The sequence below is a fragment of the Papaver somniferum genome, chromosome 8 (assembly GCF_003573695.1).
Source record: "Papaver somniferum cultivar HN1 chromosome 8, ASM357369v1, whole genome shotgun sequence".
NCBI lineage: Eukaryota > Viridiplantae > Streptophyta > Magnoliopsida > Ranunculales > Papaveraceae > Papaver > Papaver somniferum.
Genome location: NC_039365.1, coordinates 9,989,171 through 10,002,751, shown reverse-complemented (window position 1 = coordinate 10,002,751; position 13,581 = coordinate 9,989,171). Strand labels below are relative to the sequence as shown.

The following is a 13,581-nucleotide window of genomic DNA, read 5'->3' as shown; positions in this document are numbered from 1 at the left end:
TATCGTATCCCCGATATCCTTCTTATCGTATCGTTCTAGGCCGATATCCGAAATATCCCCGATATATCGGCCGATATTGACTACATTGGTCCGGACATACCCAAAAAGTACAATAGTACCTGTCTTATATTTGTTCTCAGGAAAGGAATAACTACTTCTATTGAGAAAAAGACTTGGATCAAATTCTAAATTGCTATTTCATTTACATCATCCCAAAGAAAGTAAAATGCAGGCCAATTATCCTAGTCAGCATCACATACAAGATCATATCAAAGGCCATCACAAACAGATTTAAAAATGTCATCCTAAAGCTCCTATTTGAAAATCAAGGGATAAAGAACACAAATACACGACGGAATTTCTTATAAATAAAACGATGGAAGATCTTAGAGCATCCACAGTTAATATGAGAAAGTTAAAAGAGATGGATTAAATGTAGCTTTAGCTTTTAAAGATTCTCCACACCAATATTTGAGTGCGACTCCAGATGTTAACAATAAGCTCGTCTATAGGATAAACACCAGTAATGTATTCGTCTGTGTCAAATGCTTTCGGTAATAGTGTTTGGATGCAGACGCACGTGATAACTGCGTGCGACTCTAGACATGCTTATAATGTCTATCTCACTACATTTGGCGAAACCTTGACAACCAAATCTAGCTGCCATCTGCAATTTTTATAGCTTCTACATCTTTATACAAACACGGTACCAGTAAAAAAAATACTCCCACCGTCCGTCCGTCCCTCATTAAATAACCTTCTCATTTTTAAATTTTGTCCCTCTAAAAATTGACCCGTATCACTAGACAAGGGTGTATAATTTAATAGCCATGTTTATATTTATTATACATATGTTTTAAAATGTTTTTCAGTGGTATAAAGATTACAAATATTCGTGGTATAGTTTGAGGGATGTATTATTTCTAAGTTTTATTGATTATTATCCATAAAGGTATAATTGTAAAAGATAAGCCTTAGGGCAATTCCTATAGCAATCAACAAACTTATTGTTTTGTTGAGCCACGCGGATGAAGAAACTGCATTCTCCACTATGGGAAACAAGGCAAAATGAACAAATCTGATATTTTAGCGAAAAATGGGTCATTTGTCCAAATATTTTTAAAACATGGTTCAAATGGACGTGTAAAAAGTACTATGGGTGAAATGGACACCAAAAAAATAGCAAGGATGAAACTCGATTCATCCTGACTTAAACTTAAAAAATAGCAAGGATGAAACTTGATGCATCCCGATGTAAATTAAAAATAAGAAAAAGTATTTGAAAATGAGTAGGATGAAACTGTTTACATCCTGGCTATTTTTACATTTTTGTCCATTTAAACAGTATCAAAATCTAAATGTCTTTTTCACCCAGAAATTGTCGATTTTGATCTTTTTAACCAATTTTGTGATATTTTAGAGTCTCACTATTGATTTCATTAACATAAACTAATAAGATTTGGGTCTCCCTAATCATTTTATTTATATAAACTAATAAGAGTTTGGTCCCATAGATTATTTAACTAATAAAAAATAAATCGTAATTATAATAATCAGGTTTTGGAGAGAGAATATGTGAGGGGCGACATTCATTCGAGCGCCAGCGACATTCATTCGAGCGCCAATGTCAATGGCACGATCGCGCGTCTTCACAACAGACACGCGCTGGTTGTTCCGACTCGATGTTCAAACCAACAAATCTGTTTGAAAATCCAATTTTTTTGTTTGTTCATTCCATAAGAAATGCTCTCGAAGAACTCATCTCATTTTCTTACATTAAGAATTCCGCAAATATGAAAGAGATCATCTATTTAAGAACGGAGGGAGTACACGAGGGGAGTAGTAGTATCGGCCGATACGGAAGTTTATCAGTTAATACGGCAAACCATGTGGCTTTGACAACACCGAGTAGTCCTGATACAGATCTTAGGATCGACACTTCAAGCCATGGTTCAACTAGCTTTTGAAACGCGTTTTTCATTCAGCTTCACGAAGAATAAACCCTAACTTTACCTCTGAAAATGAAAAAAAGGAGAAGCGTCAACAATGTCAAGTCTTCCTGAAGAGATCTGCTTCGATATTCTTCTAAGGTTACCAGTGAAATCAACACTTTTATGCAAGTGTGTTTGCAAGAAATGGTATTCCCTAACCTCTAACCCTAATTTTATTTAAAAGGCGCCATAATCTTACTATCCAAAGAACCAATTTCAATCTCATGATATCTGAATTCGATCATGATAAGTTTGGCAATGTAATCCGCTCCATAAGCTATGATCCTTTATCGTTATGTTCTAATCACTGACGGACCCATCACTGGGCTAAAGGGGCTATAGTCCGGGGGAGATTGATATAAATTTTATTTTTAGGGTGAGTAATCTGTATGTTATGAGAATCCAGCTCATTCACTAGCCCTACCTTATAAATGATCTTGGGTCCGTCCCTGGTTTTAATGAATTTCATTTGTATGGTATGGAAATTGGTACGCCATTGGGATGTCTAGAAGAAGATATTCAGTTTGTGGGTTCTTGTAATGGTTTTGTTTGCTTTTGGAATCAAGAGAAAGAATTCTTTGGTCTTTGGAATCGCGACACTAACGAATACAAGGAATTACCCAAATCACCTAATAAACCGGTGAATCCAATTATTTCTTCATATGCTTTCGGTTATGATGACAATTCTGGTGATTACAAAAGTGATATGCTTGTTTAACGCTGACGATGGTTCTTCAGTTTCAGTTGATGTCTATACGATTGGGCCAAATTCATGGAAAAGCACTCAAGTCCTCCCTTATGTGATATGTACAATGGAAGAGTCTGGAGTGCTTGTTAATGGACTTTTTCATTGGCTAGGTTACAGGACTGAAAATTTCTCTGCTGCTATAATCTCTTTGGATATCAGCAGTGAGAAATTCGAAGCATTGCAACCACCAAAAGTACCTATAGAGAAAAAGCAATGGGAGTTGAGTGTTGGAGTGTTGAAAGACTTCCTTTCTGTACTTTGTTGTGGTGTTAATGTTGAAGTACGGGTGATGCAGGATTATGGAGTTCAGGAATCTTGGACCAAACATTATACTATAACCCATGAGGGAATTCTGAGAGACTGTACCTGGAGGCTCATGTGGTCTTTCAGCAGTGGTGAGATTCTATTTGGGATCGGTGATTGTTATCTTGCTGATCTGGTTCTGTATGACCCAAACGACGGAAGTGCTAGAAAACCAAATATGCATGTAGAGAACCAAATATTCGCATTTCAGGATGGGATGAGTACAATTGTCTTGAAAGCTTAGTTCCATTTGACTTCAGGTACTTAAGTGGGGTGAGTGACAGTTAGAGGAATCAATTGGAGCCTGTGAAGAAAAACATGGGAATGTGATATTAGTTCTTGTTAGTATATACATTCATGTAGTTCTTTAACAAACAATATTCAGTGCAAGAACAACTGAAAACATGATTGGGGTAAAAAGTCAGAAACACACAATTTCACATTTCGCATCTTGTATGTTTTGTTCTGTTTTTATAGGACCTTAGTGTAACATGAAAAAGGAATGAAAATTCTATTGTGTATCCAGTGTTGACTCTAGATCATCTGCGCAATATGTATTCCTATAAAGAGTTTCAATAAAGTACATGACTATTTTGTCTTTGATTTTCTATCTTTTCCATAAGATTATCCTATTGATATTTAGAAGTTCTCTACGTTTAGTATGAATCATGTTATTAAATGCTGTTATTGCCTCTCCGTGTTGCAGTATGTGTACACTCTTCTATAGTTACTAACAAGCAGGAAGGAGAATCCAAGATTTGATAAGAAATACTAGCTTTCATCACTCTTGTCACCTTAAGTGGTTTGTTGGTTAGATGCCATTACCTTTTCATGTATCTTTTTGTAGTTTTGGAACTTTAGTAGTTGCATAAATAGATATCTTTATGTCACGTTCCTTGAATCGCCTTGTTTCATACTCAATTCAAGTAACTTATGCCGTATCCTTTAGTTGTATGTGGTTCCTTAGACAGCTACTTTTTGAACATTGGAAGGAAGATTTCTTATATTTGTACTTGTACAGTTAGTCATAGTTAAAGTTCTCGTTGTTTATAGATATCAATCCTGTTATTCTCTAATTTATTAATTTGAAAAAATTGAGTTACTATATCACACTGTTAGAGTTTCTTCAACAATGGAGTTGGTCATCGATTCCATTTAAGAAGAAGCAGTAGAGGAAGAAGATAATTTGTTTGATGTTCTGTAGCTTTTGATGGTCCTATCTACTTTCCAGGACTTCTTAGTCCTGTAATCTGACTTGGTCATTATGTAGTGCTGATACTTGATCGACTGCAGGTTCGTTCACAATCTCTTTCTCTAATTATTCTTGGCAGCTTAATTCATTTCTGTTCACAACATGACTGGGCACCTTTTAAATTTTACACCATGGTGCCTCTCTGAATCATCAGAATGGAACTTTATGCACAGAGAAAAAAACTTTAATTGCTGATACGTGAATTGTAATTTAGTTCTCTGGAAATACATATTCTATATTGCTTTTGCGTGCAATTGCTGAGGTAAGAGCAGAATCTTGTGTAGATTTGTCCCAAGACTGCTGTACAACTGTTAGTATTTCGTGTTTGGCTTAATGAGTTCAACTCGTTATTGAGTAGCAGGTCAAGAGAAAAAGTGAGTCCAATCAATTGAAATGTAAAAGCATGTGTTGTCATAACTTCTATTGAATGAAGTAAATTATACTCTTATCATATTCACTGTCCATACTTTATAATAGGAAAGAAAAATAGGTTATGCTGCAGGTTGATATGAGTTCAATCTTATATAAGTAGAAGAGGATTATCGTGTCAGCCTGGTTTCACCTACAGAATGGAGGACCAACAAGAGGAATCAATGGGAACATGAGCTAAAGCCTGAGATGAAAACTTGAAGAGGTAAATATCTTCTTATGCACTTCATTACTTTTGTCGTGTTGATGTAGGTCTGCAATTTTCAGTGAAAAGATAAAAAGTTAACTTAGAAAGCACAAAAATGATAGAAGTCCTTCGGTTTTAGTTATGCTCAAGTTTAAGAATGTTATTGTTGTTTGTATCTGTCACCTTCATACTCTTATTACACCTTAGTTAACTTGCATAGGTCAACAGATAATCATTTTTGAATGTATGCTGGACTTGATTTTCTGTAATTATATGGTTGGTAATAATCTGAGCCAAGTAGCGATTGAGATTAATTAGTTCTTTTGAATTGAGGAATTTTTCTGCTCCTCTGAGTATTCGATGAACTTTTGTCTAGAAATGGTGAAGTGATTTGAACTCTCTAAGAGTGCAGGGTTCACATTTCCAGTACAACCCCCTTGCATAAGTCCCACCAGACAACTGGGAAATTCGATGAATATAGTAGTGTAGAACCAACATAGGGGAAAAAATTGGCGATGGTGGCTGTGGCTATGTTAACATTGATGAGACTCATTTATGCTCTTGGTTGTATTCTTGCGGCTCAGAATCATTACCTGGGTTTACTAGGCGCATGATGTTCATGTGGGATCATTGTATTCTCAGCATACATAATGCATCTGGCTTAAGAAAATTTTAATTTCTATTTATTTGTTACTTTGAAACTTTAATTGGAATTCTTCGTCCTCGTTCAGGAAATATTATTGTTCTGGATGGTTTACGTGCAAGCTTTGTTAAACTTGTTGATGCATATTATGTGGAGTCGTGTGCAGATTCTAAGGTGTTCATGTTCTAAGCCCTCGTTTCCACTACAGTGATACAGTCTGAAGATCAAGCTCCTTTTACTGGGAGACAGGGTGCAAAATTCTCCATGGTATAACTTCTGTGCACTAAATTTTCGTCGTAACAGCATAGATTAAATATTTCCATCTCGTGTTTGTGCTTTCAGTTACCATGAAAGCGGAGATGTAAGTAAGAGAAGATGCATGAGCCTGTTGGAAAATCTTGGCCAGAACCACTATTTTGTTCGTGACAGTAGGAAATTAGTTTTTCTTGGTTAGTTGAAAGCTTAAGGCATTCAAATTAGGAAACTAGTTTTTTTGTTTTAAAAAAACGTGTCAAAGCATATCTATTGTTCAAAACTATAGATGAATTAAGAGATGCTGCGGCTGTTCAGCAAGTTGAGCTTTTATTGAAAATGTTCACTCTGGATTCTGAGAATGCTTACAGCCAACTTATCTCTGTATCCCAATAAAATGCCTTGTTATCACCAGTTTTATTGAAGTATCATCATTGGAGTTAAAAGATGAACATATGTATGTCTGCTCTTATGATCTCATAATATTGAGTTTAACTAGGAAATTTGATTTGTGCAAGGCAAATAAATGGACATATGCACAATTGGCATGGCATTGGTGGTGCAGCCTGCAGGTGCAGATGATGTATACAGTTCAGCAGCAGCTGAAGCAAACATTATAGTTGCCGTTATCGACTTCTATAGATTTTGATATTTTTGGGTGTTAAAATACCTGGCTTGATTGGGGTATACCCAAACTAATTGGGGTATACCCAATAAGACAAAATGTGATCATTATGAAGTAAAACCAAGCCATCCCTTAACCTTGTTTTTTCTAAATGGCTAAAATGCCTCCACAATGATTAGCACTAATTTAATTAAAATGATTAGATTAGTTAAATTAGTTAGTTGATTTATAAGTTGGGTTTTAGAAATAATTTAGAGTAAGAAGTAGAATGAAGTAGTAGTGGAAGTAGAATGAACGTTGGTTCCCATGAGTGTTGGAGGGGGATTAGGGTTTTTGAGAAATTTGTGATATGAGTGATTCAAATCCTGATTTTGAAGTGGGGGAGTCTTCTAACTTTCCTCCTACAGATGAGTACTTGTATGATGATCTACCAGACCATGATCAAATGGATTACATGCATGACCCTCACTTTTATTTTCCTCAAACTCATGATGGGTATGGAAGTGATGAATGTATTGAGCCAAGCGAAGAATCCAATGACCAAGAAGAAGAGAATGGAGCTGCAATTAATCAGGTAGACAACCTACGTGGTGAAGATTGTAATTTTTCCATGCAAATGTTCGATTTTGGTATTTTTTTTTTCACTTTTGCTTCCCAGGGTCGGCAAGGTCGACGCTTGTCGATCATGCCGACCGTATCGACCGGTGTGGTTTATATTTGAACAATGTGCCGACTTTTCACGAGCAGTATCATGGCGGCAAGGTAGAAAATTTACACCATGCCGACTTTTAGTTTTACAACACAGGAGCCGTTACTTGAAAATGCTTAATCCGGCATTTTCAAGTTTTCAAACCTTGCCAGCTCTAGTCTGGTCGGCACTGTTAAATTTTCTTGCGTGCCGGTTGTTTGTAGTCGGCAGGGTTTGATATGTCGACCTTTCCGACCTTGGTAATATAATGAGATGAGTGATACATATCAACTAACTTGAAAATGCTTAAGCCAGCATTTTCAAGTTTTCAAACATTGCCTGATCTAGTGTGGTCGGCATTGTTAAATTTTTCTTACGTGCTGGCTATTTGTAGTCGGTAGGGTTTTATATGTCGACCTTGCCGACCTTGATAATACATATCAATTAACTTTTGATGTTTTGCAGATTTTTGCATTGGTACCGATGATGGATCAACCTCAAGCTCAGAAAATTAGGGGTCCCGATACTTCCAAACATTATGCTAATGATTTGGAATGGAAGGAAAAAGAAGACGCGGTAAATTGATTGTTGAGAAAGCCAAAGAGAAGATATGCATTCCAGTGAAAAACACCCAACAAAAAGATACGCGGTTTGAAATGGTATGCGAGTGTTATGGATCGCCGGACGAAAGTCACAAGAGAAAGAGTTATGTGTATGATAAGAAGACGACTAGGTTGTACAAGACGAAGTCAAAGAAGTGTAGATACCACTCAGTGTACAAAGACTACAAATATTTGGTTGTGTTGCACTTGAAACTTCCATTCTTTATGCAAGGTTGAAGATGAAGTTGAGAATGCTTTTATAATAACAACACACCTAATATCTTGATTTTGAAATTTATAGCCGTTGAGCATTCAATGGCTTGTACTTTGCACCTAAAAAGTGCAACTAACATTTACGTCGGCAAGGTCTAAATTTCTAACCATGCCGACCACCACTCCCTGACAGCATTGTGGCATATAAAGCCTGGTATGGCTGGCAGGGTCGATCTTACGAACCATGCCGACTTACTGCAACTCTAATACTATCTAAAACTGCACAAAAAAGAATAAGTTCTAAAGCAACTGAAACTGAAAATTACCATAAGTTTAACAAGTCTAAAACCACAATCTAAGAGTTCAAAACATAATGAAAGATTTCAAACCACAATCTAAGTTTCTAAACCAAGTGAAACATAATAAAGTTTAAGAATTTCATGGATCCTTCTTGTTGTTATTATCTTCCTCCACATCACTATCTTCTTCACCATAACTAGCTTTTTTAGCAGCATCAGCTTTTGCTTTTCCCTTATATGGACCTATGTAGTCACCGACCTCATTGTAATTGGGGTTCACTCTAGAAAAGTCACATGCCCTGAAAAAGTCCTTGGATCAACCTCCTGTTCTTCCTCCTCTGATGATGTGCATTCTTGATAGTTGAGGGGACTGCTAGGACTATCCATAAACCTTAAAAATTCTTCAGGATCTTCCTTACCCCTCAGAAGTAACTTTCTTACAGGGCAATTCTTTTCAGTTTCATCTTTAGGATCTTCTAAATTGGGATAAATTGCGTCAATAAATTACATTGTTAACAAGACAAGGGGTATCTTCTACTTTTGGCTCTGGGAACCTAAACAATACACAAATAAGAGATATGAAAATTCTAAACATTGAAACATGGTTCTAGTAATACAGCCGGCGGGGTATAGAATATATACATTGCCGACCAATACGTAGCCGACATGGTAATAACCATGCACCAAGCCGACCAAAACGCAGCCGGTAGGGTCTAATTCAAGAAAGATGCCGGCTATAACTAATAGAAATTAAGTATTCTGTGACCTAAAGTCGGCATGGTACAAGTATAAGACAATGCCGGCTAGATGTAAGCCGACATGGTTTGTTAATATACCCTGCCGGCCCTGGTTATTGTCTAACAATCGCCATGGATGCTATGAAAAGTCGGCAGGTTATTCATCCTAATACCATGCCGGCGCTTACAAAACAAACAACGGTCGGCGTGGTTTTAAAGTATCACCTTGCCGACCAAAATCCCTGAAAATCATGATTTTCGATTTCTAACCTAATATAACAATCAAAAAACACTAAACAATAATGGGTTTGAGTTTAGAAATCACTTACAGTCTTCTTTTCATCAGTGGAGGGTTTTTTCCAACATTCTCAGGGATTAGATTTTCGGGTTTGCTAGTTCTAACTTTTTCCTTACCTTTTCCCTCTGATTTGGATCTTCTCATGTTACCTGTTGAATCTCTCTTGCTACTGGATCGAACCATTTTTGGTAGAATATTAAAATTGAAAATTTTGGTTGATTTTTGGTTGATGAAATAAGATGAAGGAAGGAGAAGAGGAGAGGGATTAGAGAAGATACATTAGAGAAAGATTAATCAGTTTTTAGTTTTTAAGTTTAGGGTTTAATGTTAGGTTAATTAGTGCAGGGGTACTAAAATAACTTCATCCTGTTTTGACCTCCCCATAATAAAGGCACATGTGCATTTAAATTTGGGTATACGCCAATTAGTTTGAGTATACCCGGATCTAGATTAAAATACTGTTCATTTTTGTTTTGTTTTTATCGCTTTCACCTGTAAAACAATTTTGAGCGCTGGGTGCTCTGTGGTTGTGGATATATTGCATAAAGACAGCCATTTGCCTCGCCAGTGTTCACTGTTTCTCCAAATTTTATTTCATGTGATAATTTTATTTTTAGTCCATTTATTTTCCATGCACTTTCTTGCTGTTTTGTCATTTGTTTTACTGGCCGGATTCTACTCACCGGAATGCTCACCTCTCCGGTCAGCATAAGATTCACCATAACGTGGGACCCACATAACTGAACAAGAAATCACGTGTAGCCTGCCTTTGAGTGAAAGGTGTCTTTGAATCTTGACGGATAGATAAAGTGAAGTAGTAGTTACTTCCAATAAAAAAATCTACCCCAAAATGACCAAAAACACCCTCCACGTCACTCCTTCTAGATTTACGTCAGAACAATCCACTCAATCCAAAGCCAACACGTGTACTTTCTCAAATCCAGATGACATAAATACCCTTGTTCGTACCTTCCTTTCTTCTTTCCTCCGTCATAGCTCACGTTCATTTCATGTGGCAGTTTTTCCCTTTTTTTTCTTTCCTATCTTTTCTCTCTGCGCCCCAATCTGAGATCCAAAACTACGAACCCTAAAATTTCCGATTCCCTTCATTCCACGGTCACATATTCCACTCTGATTACATAGTTTATTGACTTTCGTGAAGAAATGGAGACGGAACAGGCTTTGTTTCCTCAAATTCGACCTCCATTTTATCAGGTTAGAGGATTGATTCGTTTTTTTGTGAATTTTGATTGTTTTTTTATTTGTTTTCATCATAATCTAATGTAGGATTATGTTAGAATTCATTAATTGTTATTGGATTTGAGTAATTCGATGTCGAATGATGATTATTTAGTTATTTTTAAGGTGTTGGATTGGGGTTTGTGGTGTGGATTTGGAAATTTGATGGATCTGAATGATTAGGGGTAGAATTGAATTGTGAAAATATTATGGATTCATGAGATCTAGGTTTGAGGTTAGAATTTGGTGTTAGGTGGATTGAATTAGCCTTTTCGGTGTGAACACAGTATGGAACTGTTTAAGGTTTGAATTTTGGTGCTGGAATAGGAATTGAACATGTTAGTGGGTTTTACATGGTAGAGAGGTTCTGGAACTAGTGATGAAAACTGTGAAACTTCCTATTCGTCTCCTGATCTAATGTAAATCAGATGGTTCAATTTTATGAGACACCCCTTACTTATTTAACGATTATTTTGATCTTTGAATTATGGTTTCGATCTCATAATACGTATGGCATATTTTATTTTGAAGTTGTTGTTAGTTGGATTGTATTATGTGTTCAAAGATAGTATCTGAACTAGGAACTGGACTTTTATTAGTGGGTTCACACACACACTTCACAATTGTAGGTTCACTATCTGTCCATGAAGAATTGCGGTATCTAGTATCCGTGTTTTGACTTGCCATAGTATATGATTCACCCATTTAGATAACCTTTAGTTTTCATACCCATGAATTTGCTTAGAAGTCTGTGTATTATGCTTTAGGTATGACAGTGATTCAGTTTTATGTCTACCTGTGAATGAAGTTTATCTATCTGATTTGAGCAGTAGTTGGTACTTTTTTATTGATATCATTATTTTTTGTTCGTTTGCAGTAGGGAGTTTGATGTGAGCTTTTTTGATCACGGGTTTGAGTTTGGATTCTTCATTTAAAACTGTTTAATTTACTATCCACACCGTTATGGGCGAATGCAAAGGATGTGGGAAATTGGGAAGAATGAAACAGAGAGATGCATACGCCAATGCTTATAGTTTTTCGCTTCTGCTATCACCAGTGGTTTCGTTTTGGGATTGTATTGTTAGGAAGATGAGATATTCGTTCAGACCTGAGTGGGTGTAGTCGTTATACTCTTCTTGTAGATGCTATAATTTTTTTCATCTTAATTCGCCATCTTAGATACCTGATTGATAGTAATTTAGCATTCAATATAAAGAGAAAAGTGTTATAGAGAATATGTACACATTGTAGTTGAGTTCTCGAAGAAGCTGAGCAAACGGATTTGTTTGTTTAAGATACAAAGTAGTATTCATGGATAACATGGGATGTGTTCAAGTTCCACCCGTCGTTAGGAAAGGTAAGAAGAAGCAAGCTAAGGATGAATTGGATCGCCTCAAACAAGCTGAGAAGAAGAAGAGGCGACTAGAGAAAGCACTTGCTACTTCTGCTGCCATTAGATCTGAGCTAGAAAAGAAGAAGCAGAGAAAGATAGAAGAACAGCAACGGCTAGATGAAGAGGGAGCCGCAATTGCAGAGGCAGTAGCTCTGCATGTCCTTGGTGAAGACTCCGATGACTCATGTAAGATTATGCTGAAGAATAATGACCAGGGTTTTAATCCTTGGAACCAATCCAACTTGGGTTTTTACAGGGGAGGATGGAGAGGTAACTCTCCTCATCAGGGCTTTGCAAAGTATTCGGTTGGAAGTTTTGGGTGGAGTTCTGAAGCTTGTGCGTCAGAATGCAAGTGGAACGATTTTGGATTCAGCAGCTGTTCGATGTCACCTAGTGCACCATATTTTGAAGATAGAAGTCGAGGAGGGTTGATAACAGCATCAACAGATATTGCTGTAGCACAAGCTGTTTCTTCTCTTCGAATCGCAGAAGATGCATGTGCAGAAGGAATCATGAACGGAATGTTCAAGGGTAAGTTGAACAGTTATAGTAACCAGGTCTAAACCTCTGCAAGGAGAAGTTCCAATAATTATTCTAAAAGAATAAAGACTTGTAAATAGTTATAATCGCGTAAACCCCTTGTTTGTATGGTGTAAGCCAAGTCCTTCCTCCCTCCTTCCGTATGGTCTAAAATATTCTGTTGGAGCCGGAATCTTTTCTGTAGACTTTTGTTGTGTCGAGTTGTGTGTTACAGAGAGCTTGATAGTTATTTGTGGTGTGATTTGTTATGTGTTGTTGAATTTATAAGTAAAACTTCTTTTGTGTTATTCTTATTGATTTTTTGTTTCAAAGTTGAATGAAGTTTCTCATGAGTATAAAAAGGTACTTTTGATACTGATTTCAACCAAGGCCCCTAGAAAGCATATTGTAGGTGTTAGCATCAGGTTAATGGAATTACTATAACCTAAGTACCTAACTACCACCACCAACAACATACGCCATGTGAAAGAAAATTGCGTAAATGCTTTCATTGCCTATTAGCAAGCCTTTATTAAGCAAATTCTATGGCTTAGAGATAAGAGAGTTGGTTTCATACGAGTTTCTGTACAGGGTTTTAAACAAAGTTTTGAGAAATGGTAGTTTTGTAGGTGAACCTGCTTTTATTGGGACTTGATGCAGCTGCCTTTTCTAGTCTATTTCAGTTTCGCATTGTAACAATCAATATCATATCCCACTTTAAGTTATTTGGCCGAGTCATGTATGATGTTGAATGACTTGTACCACATTACTTCATGGACTAGTTTTCTTCAGAAACCCAAATTCAAATATGAAAACACTTACCCACAGTATCAGCTGATCAAGTTTTCAATTCTTGTAATGAATACTTGCATTCTTTTTATGGCAAGGAAAACTCAGTTGTGGTAATTTTACATCTTTACACCACAAACCAAATGTAGTGGGTTGCACTCTTTTTTTCTTTTTTACTTTTTTACTTTTTTTCTATTAAGTTTTTTTACTTTTTTTCTATTAAATTTTTTTTCCTTTTTTACTTTTAAGTTTGGCTGATAGCTCATGTACTATTATTGATCAAGTGGGGTTGCAGCCTATATATGTACTACTGATCAAGAGTCCAATTGCGTGAAAAAACATCACTTAAATGTTATATTGATAGATAATAAAGA

At 36.4% G+C, this 13,581-nt stretch overlaps 2 protein-coding genes across 2 annotated transcripts; both read left to right on the top strand.

The window, feature by feature from the left end:
- Positions 1–2,668: 2,668 nt before the first annotated feature.
- On the top strand, positions 2,669–3,286 carry LOC113305051. Its single transcript, XM_026554163.1, has one exon. The coding sequence runs from the start codon at positions 2,669–2,671 to the stop codon at positions 3,284–3,286; it is 618 nt and encodes a 205-aa protein (XP_026409948.1).
- A 6,981-nt stretch (positions 3,287–10,267) lies between these two features.
- LOC113304317 lies at positions 10,268–12,756 on the top strand. Its single transcript, XM_026553397.1, has 2 exons — positions 10,268–10,482; positions 11,384–12,756. Exon 2 carries the CDS (start codon positions 11,818–11,820, stop codon positions 12,460–12,462), a length of 645 nt encoding a protein of 214 aa, XP_026409182.1. The 5' UTR covers positions 10,268–10,482; positions 11,384–11,817; the 3' UTR covers positions 12,463–12,756.
- The last annotated feature ends 825 nt before the right edge of the window (positions 12,757–13,581 follow it).